This window comes from Spinacia oleracea, chromosome 2 (assembly GCF_020520425.1).
Source record: "Spinacia oleracea cultivar Varoflay chromosome 2, BTI_SOV_V1, whole genome shotgun sequence".
Taxonomy (NCBI): Eukaryota; Viridiplantae; Streptophyta; class Magnoliopsida; order Caryophyllales; family Amaranthaceae; genus Spinacia; species Spinacia oleracea.
This window is the reverse complement of record NC_079488.1, coordinates 113,274,026-113,282,539: the sequence shown is the minus strand read 5'-3', so window position 1 is coordinate 113,282,539 and position 8,514 is coordinate 113,274,026. Positions and strand designations below refer to the sequence as shown.

At 32.4% G+C, this 8,514-nt stretch overlaps 1 protein-coding gene across 1 annotated transcript; it reads left to right on the top strand.

The window, feature by feature from the left end:
• Nucleotides 1-1,847: 1,847 nt before the first annotated feature.
• Nucleotides 1,848-5,873, top strand: LOC110794653 (protein ECERIFERUM 2). Its single transcript, XM_021999652.2, has 2 exons — nt 1,848-2,384; nt 4,343-5,873. The coding sequence occupies exons 1-2, from the start codon at nt 1,953-1,955 to the stop codon at nt 5,219-5,221; spliced, it is 1,311 nt and encodes a 436-aa protein (XP_021855344.2). The 5' UTR covers nt 1,848-1,952; the 3' UTR covers nt 5,222-5,873.
• The last annotated feature ends 2,641 nt before the right edge of the window (nt 5,874-8,514 follow it).

The following is an 8,514-nucleotide window of genomic DNA, read 5'->3' as shown; positions in this document are numbered from 1 at the left end:
ATGAAACTGATTTAGTTAAGCACTAAAACTAATTAGTTAAGCAATTGTACGAATTAGTTAAGCAATCAAAGTGATTTTTTCGGTAAGACGATCTCACACAAAAATTGCCGATAAAGTTTGATGTGTGTCATTAAATTTGTCACATTTCATACTTCTTAAGCATGGGTGATTGGTGTGTCGTGGTGGTTAGGAGACTTTACAAGTTAGGACTCTTAGGACAGTTGGGAGTTAGGACACCATCGTGGTCCATAAGTCCATAACCAAACTTTCCTTTTAAACAAACTTTTAAGTAATATTAATTGTCTTATAAATATAGGAGTATAGTTAGTTACACTTTATAATCAAATAATTATAAGAATACAGTTATACTTTATGATTAAATAGTTATACTTTACAATTAGAAAGTTACATTTTTTTATTGTCAAAAATACTTATATTTTATAATTAAAAAGTTGCACTTTTATTGTTAAATAATAACGTATCCTTCGTTCTTTTATAAACAAATTGTTATGCTTAGTTAACTGTATTTTTTAAAAATATGTTACTCCGTAATACAAAACTCTTGTTTTAATGGTTATAACTAGTGTGTGGCTCGGGCGATGCCCCGGTTGTTACATTGAATAACTGAAGTTTTAGATGTTTTTTGAGCTCAATATTTGACCAAAATACTTGTCTTTTATAGAATGAAAAATATTCGTTAAGTTCATCAACTACACAGACATGCTAAGTCATTTATCATGGCAAGTAAGTTTTCAATCATATCATCTTACAATTTGTATAATTTGTTTTCTCGTGGAACTAAGTGCATCAAATTTATAAACACCAAATTAGATATATATATATATAGCTATGTAAGGCAATCATATAGTTGATTCTTATGAGACTTATGACATCATGTTTCTTCATGATTGTCATAATGCTTTAAAAATTTTTCTTTTCAAAATAGTCCATAGAAATTATAAAGTCACATAAAAATTTATTTGTTTTAGATTTCATGTGAACATTTATTTATAAATTAATGTGAAAAGATAAATCACAATTTGTAGTTGGTTAAGATGGTAATGAGAACTATCATCTACACTTGAGGTCTGGTGTTCGAACCTCGTTGTATTGATTTTTGGTTGTCCATTACATAATACTTGGTGAGTGGATGATGTGGCGTAAGGAGAGTACTACGTGACACATATACATTTTCCATAACGCCTTTTAATATATTAGTATCCACCTATTATCAATTGAGTTTAGGATGAAATTCTGTCAGACTTGTATGTGGTTAAACTCTCCTTCGACGTGAGCTCGATTTGGCTCAGTGAGATTTATAAGATACTCTCCCAACAAAGTTGGTATGCTATTTCACCTACCAGTCTACCACCGGTTGATTTTAGAATATAATGGAATCTTGTCAGACTCTCCTCCGACCCAAGCTCGACTTGGCCCAATGAGATTTATCAAGATACTCTCTGGACATTTTTTTTTTTGAGACGATGTCTTTCTTTCTTCTTCTTCTTTTGATTTCAAATATTAATTTTAGACGTGTTATGAGTAATAGCTCACGTGTGAGTTGAGACTCATTGTCCCACTTAAAAAAAGAAGGAAGAATGATGGATGACTAACATATAAGATTAGTGAGTGAGGTATTAGTTTTAGGAAGGAACACTGTCAGACTTATATGTGATCAAACTCTCTTCCGTCTTAAACTCAACTCGACCTGGCCCATTGATATTTATCAAGACACTTAGCTCCCAACAAATTTTTAACTTTTTTCTTTGACAATGACACTCTCAACTTAGCTTGCTCCTAGAGTCCTAGCAATAAATTGCAAAATGATATCAAAAGCAACTATAAATTCATGTGACATTCCCATATATAGTTTACCTATTCACCCCAAACCCTCATCCTACTACCAAAAAACCAAATTCCAAAACAATTAAGTAGAAAATTATTAAAATAATATGGCAATTTCAAAGGAGAAGTTGGTCTTCGACATAAGACTAGCAACAGTCGTGCCAGGTAAAATTAGTGGTGAAAACAAAACGTACGAGTTAAAAGGCATAGATTTGGCCATGAAAATGCACCACCTTAAAGGGTTATATTTCTTCACTAATACCAAAATTGGTATTGAAGAAATAAAAAGTGAGCCTATGTATGATTGGCTAGTCTCTTATTTCATGGCTTGTGGGCGGGTTCGGGCCTCGTCCGATGAGACCGGCAACCGGGCCTCGATCAAGCTTAACGACGCCGGAATACGGATGGTCGAGGCCCGGTCGAACAAGACGGTCGAGGGATGGCTTGCTATGGAGGATTTTTTATCGTTGCAAGATTGCCTTGTCTATAACCATGATATTGGTCCTGAATTGGCATTTTCTCCTCTTGTTTGCCTTCAGGTAATTAATATTATAATAATTAATTAATTTACTTATTTATTAGCTTAATTAGTTTAGACGTTAATATAGTAAAATTTTATCATTCTTGCTAATTCATTTTGGATTATTGTTGATTTGGACCGGATAAAGTTGTTAGATCATGATGGTGAAGTCCTATTAAAAGTATTAATGGTTTGATCTTGACTGATATTTAGAGTTGAGCACGTGGTGGGCCGTGCAGGCCCACATGCCAGGCCCACAAGGGGTCTTGCCTATTACGGATTAAGGGTAAGTCGTGGCGTGTCGTGTCGTTTTGGTGTCTCTCTTATATAGAATGTCTTGTGCATTACTAGTTCTGCGTGTCGTGCTGAGTTTGGTGAGGTCGTGTCGTGTCGTGTCATGTCGTGTTGGTGTCTCTCTTATATAGAATGCCTTGTGCATTGCTAGTCCTAAGTGTCGTGCTGAGTTTGGTAATGTCGTGTTGTGTTAGCTGACTTCCTAACTAAGAATTTAAGATTATTTTTAAAAAAAGTGGGGTCATGCCAATTTTCTAAAATGATCTTCATGCATGGTTCATGGCACATGACGTGCATCTCGTGTCGTGTCGAGCTTACAACAAGTCAACAAGCTTGTGTTGTATCGGACCAATTATTAAATAATAAAAAGGCTAACTCAAAATCCATATTAAGTCTAATTAATACTCATAATGGTTTATTTTGCAAATACAGTAAGTCAAAAGTATTTTTTTTCTAACAAATAAACTAAGCCATAAAAGCCAACCAACCAACCCAAAAATGCCATTTAATGATTTTTCAATAAGATGTTTCTATTCGTTTTTATTTTTAAGTGACCAAACTGCCATTACAGTACAACTGGAGCAACCCACCTACAAAAGATGGGTAGCTATTTCAACTCAAGCAGTACACCTGAAGCATACAAAAACTTTCGGATACGAAATAAGAGAAGTGTTAACAAAGGGAAGAAGCACTTCAAATTAATCCACCAACACAAAAATATGTTTCAATTTAAATAATTATTACATCAAAATAAAATTACATCAAATATAATTTGGGTGTTGAAGTTAGTTGGTTTTTTTTTTTTTTTTTTACAGCTAAAAAGCTACATCGAGTTTTTTTCATTTTATTTTTATTATTTATTAGACTAGATCAGAAAAATCAGATCAGACTAGATTAAACAAAAACACTCATATAAAATATTCAGACCAGATCCGGTGAGATGAACAAAACCTTAAATGATTAAGTATTTTTTACATAATTTTTAAATTCAAACCGTCAACTACTTCGGGCCTGTGTAATAATAACTCCTTAGTTCGTCCATGCATGTATCTAATTTATTGCATGCCATGCACTTCCATTAATTTGTATCCCAAACTTGGCTAACTTGCTCAAATCATTCTATCTACCAAAAGACGTGTAGAAATACACATTGAGATGTATTGGAAAAGATAGCTAGACTCCTATCAGTTCGTCAGATTGTGCCTAATAATATGTTAGTTGAGTAGGAGATGATGACATGTCATGTGTCTAACAGTGCAAAAAAAATGTACCTAGAAGGTCAAATGATTTTTGTTTTCTTGAATTATATTAACCATAAGCAATCAAAGTAGGCGAATAATGCGAAAATCAAATTGTTGCAACTAAATAGAAATCGAGGAAGTAAGTGTTAGGCTACGTTCTATCAGACTTATTTTGACTGAACTTATATGAACTTATTTTATCTGGAAAAAAAAACTTATTTTGTCTGAAAAAACTTATTTGGGTGTGAAAACGTCTGGAAAAACTTATATGGATGTGAAAATGTCTGAAAAAACTTATATTTGCTGAACTTATTTAAACTTATTTTTTTTCTGAATTAAGTCAAAAAGTCGAATATAACAGAGCCAATTAGACAATAGTTATATATGGAGTAACGTTTTGCGTAATATGTTTCCTTTAAAAATAACTCTAAGTTGCTTGCAGGTGACATGGTTCAAGTGTGGAGGTATTTCAATGGGCCTAAGTTGGGCTCATATACTTGGTGATGCATTCTCAGCTTCAGAATTCATGAATATGTGGAGTCAATACATGCAAGGTCATCATAAACAACCAAAAACTCTAGCCCAACAAAATCCATCAAAGCCCATATACCCGCCTTTGAACCCGTCCCAAAAGCCCGTTTCCTTGAAACGGATCGACCCGGTGGGTAACCATTGGGTCAATCCTACAAAGTGTAAGATAGGTACCCATTCTTTTCATGTTACTCCAAAACAACTTGCACAACTTCATTTGAGGGTATATGGTTCCAATAAGAATGAAATTGATACAAGTAAAGGTTTTGAGGTAATTACATCAATCTTATGGAGGTCCATTGCAAAAATTAGGGAGGATTTGGATACCAAAGTTGTGACTATTTGTAGACCAAAAAGAATCAAGAGGAAACAAGGGGTGCCCTACAACGGACAAGTAATAGGGACAGTCGAGGTTGGTTTTTCAGTATCAAGTGTAGATCCTTTGAAGCTGGTGCAATTGATTGTTGAAAATGTACTTGACGAGAGCAACATTGTTGAAGAATTGGTGAATAAAGAGATGAGTACATCTGACTACGTTGTATATGGGGCAAATCTTACGTTTGTTGACATGGAAGAAGTTGATGTTTATGGTTTCGAAATACAGGGGAATCGTCCAACGTTTGCTAGTTACACTATTGATGGAATAGAGGATAAAGGAGCAATTCTAGTACTTCCGGGCCCAAAAGATGGAGACAATACCAATGGTGGCAAACTTATTGTGCTACTCCTACCTGAAAATGAAATTGTATCCTTGAAAAATGAGTTAAAGGAAGAATGGTACATTACATAATATTTACTTTGTGTATTTAGTGTGTGAATACAACAAAAAAAACATGTGAAAATATATCATAAACGGAAATGGTGCAAGTAATATGCAACTTCTATAAAAGGAAAATGGTGCAAGTAAAAAAAACGAGGATTAAGAGTTCACATTTTAGTATTTTACAATTCGGAATTTTTTATTTTTGTTTTTCTTGTAAGATAATACTTCGTATTGTTATGTTGTACATTGACTTGATGATCAGTGGCGGCACCAGTAGGGGTTCAGTGGGTTCAACTGAACCCCTACTGGATTTTGAAAAATGTTATTCGTTTATAAAAGAAAGAAACTATTAGTAATTATTGCAGCATAATTAACTCAAATGGGTGGTAGGAGGCAGTGGTTCTAACTGCGTTATACGTAGTATCTCCTAATGGGCGCGGGATCGATTCCCTGCTTAACTCAAGCCTTTCTGTATTTTTAAGTTCATTTTTTCTATCCCTGCCATAACTCCTTTCCTTTTGTATTTTAAGTTCATTTTTACTTTAGTTTACTTTCCGTTGTCTATTTACAAGTTTATCTTTTCTTCAATTTACTTATTAGTATTTTAAATTTTTTCTTCTCTCTAGTTTACCTATTAATTAATGGATTATGGTGACGGACTGACGAGTTAAGGCTTTGAGATTGCATCCATACTCTTATTTGTAGTCAAAAATAAATAAAAGTAAGTGTTATCTAAAAAACGCTTAGGTTTCTCTCCTAATAAATTATAACTGTATATTTGCACTAACATCACATTGGCAACCGATATTATGACTGTAAGCAATTAGGACAATAATATTTGAAATATGTTTTTATGATTATTATTGATATCAATTAAGTATTTTTCTTTTAAAAAAAAAAATTCGAACCCTTAACGGAAAATTCCTGGCACCGCCACTGTTGATGATTACTCCGTACATGCAAAATTTCAATATGTTGTATAGATATACGAGTATACGATACTCACTACTATGTGATTTTTCATTTTGGTTCCTTAATACTCCATCTGGCTCGATAAAGTAGTTATACTTTACTATTTAAATGTTTCGACATTAATATCTCTAATTTTAAAGTTGATATTCGTATGTACATATCGAGACAAATCAAACAAGATCATACACAATTTTATTTTTCCTTGCTCATAAATTAAATATGATCAAAAGACGTGTCAGAGTGGATTCAGGCCGGGCCACGGTAAAAAATTATGGTCTTTGTATCAGGTCGGATCGGGCCAAACTTGGGACTAACCAATACTTTTAGTTGTAGCATTATACCGTAATAAAGTGAACATTCTCATTGCATATAGTCGAATTGTTTTAGCAATTAGATGAGATGATATTGTACTCTAATTGATGGGCATTAATTAAGCAGCAATTTACATCGGCCAACTATACCTAATTAAGTTTGATGTGCCTAGATTTGATCCACCACCTAATTAAACACATGCTTCATTTTCTTTCATTTACAAATCCTTGTCTTAGATCTTTCATCCACTAATCATTTAATGATGCAAAAAGTAGTATTTTTAATTAGAAAATTTGTTAACTTATTAGGGAGTTTAGAATTATTACTTAGATTATTAGGAAATTTATCAATTACTTCCTCCGTTTCTTTTTGTTCTTTACATTTTCCTTGTTGGGTGTTTCAAAATGTTCTTTACATTTCCTTTTATATTATTACATAAATGCTTTAATATTCTATCAGAATTTGAGTCCAATGATTATTTTAACCAATTAAATTCATTGGGTCATTTTATTTTTCACATTTTCTCATTGGGATATTAAATTTTTCTCGTTTTTCCAATGTCAGAATTTTGATAAAAGTGAAAACATTATAAATAAACGTATTTTGCCTTATTTAAATAAATAAAAAATTAGAAGAATCTCAATATACATTAATTAGTCGTTAATAGACGTGTAAAAAACCAAACGTATCGAACAAAAAGAAACGGAGGGAGTACTACCTAGCTTAATATATAAAAGTTGTCAATTATTACCTAATTTTCTAGCCAATAATGTCAATTCCTACCTTAATTATACTTAATTCATAATCACATTCTTTAGAGATTGATGTTAGTCCACCACCAAAGTGATCTCTATCTATTTCTAGTACTAATGAAATGGCCTTTCAAGGTTGTAACGATTTGGCCAACCGTGTGGATGGATGACACTTAACAAACAACAACAATGATGTAACATACTTAATTAGTTCTTTAATTTAAGAAGGTACTCCTTTTAAACAGAAAAAAAAGAAAGAGTATGGAATATTACAATCTCTATGTTCTTAAATGTTAGTCAATTTTATAATTTTAGGCATTTCAACATAAATACACATGTCACATGAATCTTAATAAAAATTTACCTATGCTGGTAAGAGAAATAAATAATTAAGAGGTCTAATAAAGACAAATGTTTACCCGGTGCGCCATTTGGATATTTCTAAGGGTGTAAATTAAATGTTGGACAAATAAAGAAAGATTCCAAAAGGAAAAATCCGCGGAAAAAAAATACTCCCACAATTTTTTTTTTTTGCACCACGAAATGATACGTGCCACTCACTGTGTTTATTTTAGTATATGTAAATAGATACCCATATACTCCATAATGTTCAGCTTTTAGAGATTTTTTTTTTACAAATATGCATTAGAATAAATCAAAGTGCAAATATTTTGGGCATACCAACAATAACTTCATTCAAGTACTAATAGCATGTCACAACTCACAACTCACAACTCACAAGTTACAACTTACAAGTGATGGGTAATACAAAGTACGGAGTAGTTTTTTAGCTACGGTAGTATAAAGTAATGTATCAAAAAAGCCACTCAAACTGACTTTTTGAGCAGTATTTGTCAAATGCTACCAAATTTACATGTAATATATCTTTCAATATTTACCTACAACTGTTTTGTGTGGAACACCTTCATCGAACACCTACTCATGTTTACCTCTTTCACCTACAAACAATCAACAAAACATTCTTACTTGTTTGGTGAAGGTGTTCCGCATAAAACATTCATACGAGTTGAAGATGTCATCTTAAAAGTAAAATTCTACAAAAAGCAGGAATTTCTCCGAGAAATGAATTGTGAACATTTTTTTAGACCTCGGTACACCATTTTTATTTAAATTTTTTAGATTTTTTATTTTATTTATTTAAGCGATTTCTAGTGAAAATGCTTAAAGAGTTGAAATTTCCAAAATATGTATATTTCTAACATAATTCTCAATCTACCGCCCGCACCATCAATTGTCTTTAAAAAAAAAAAAAACTATTTCCCC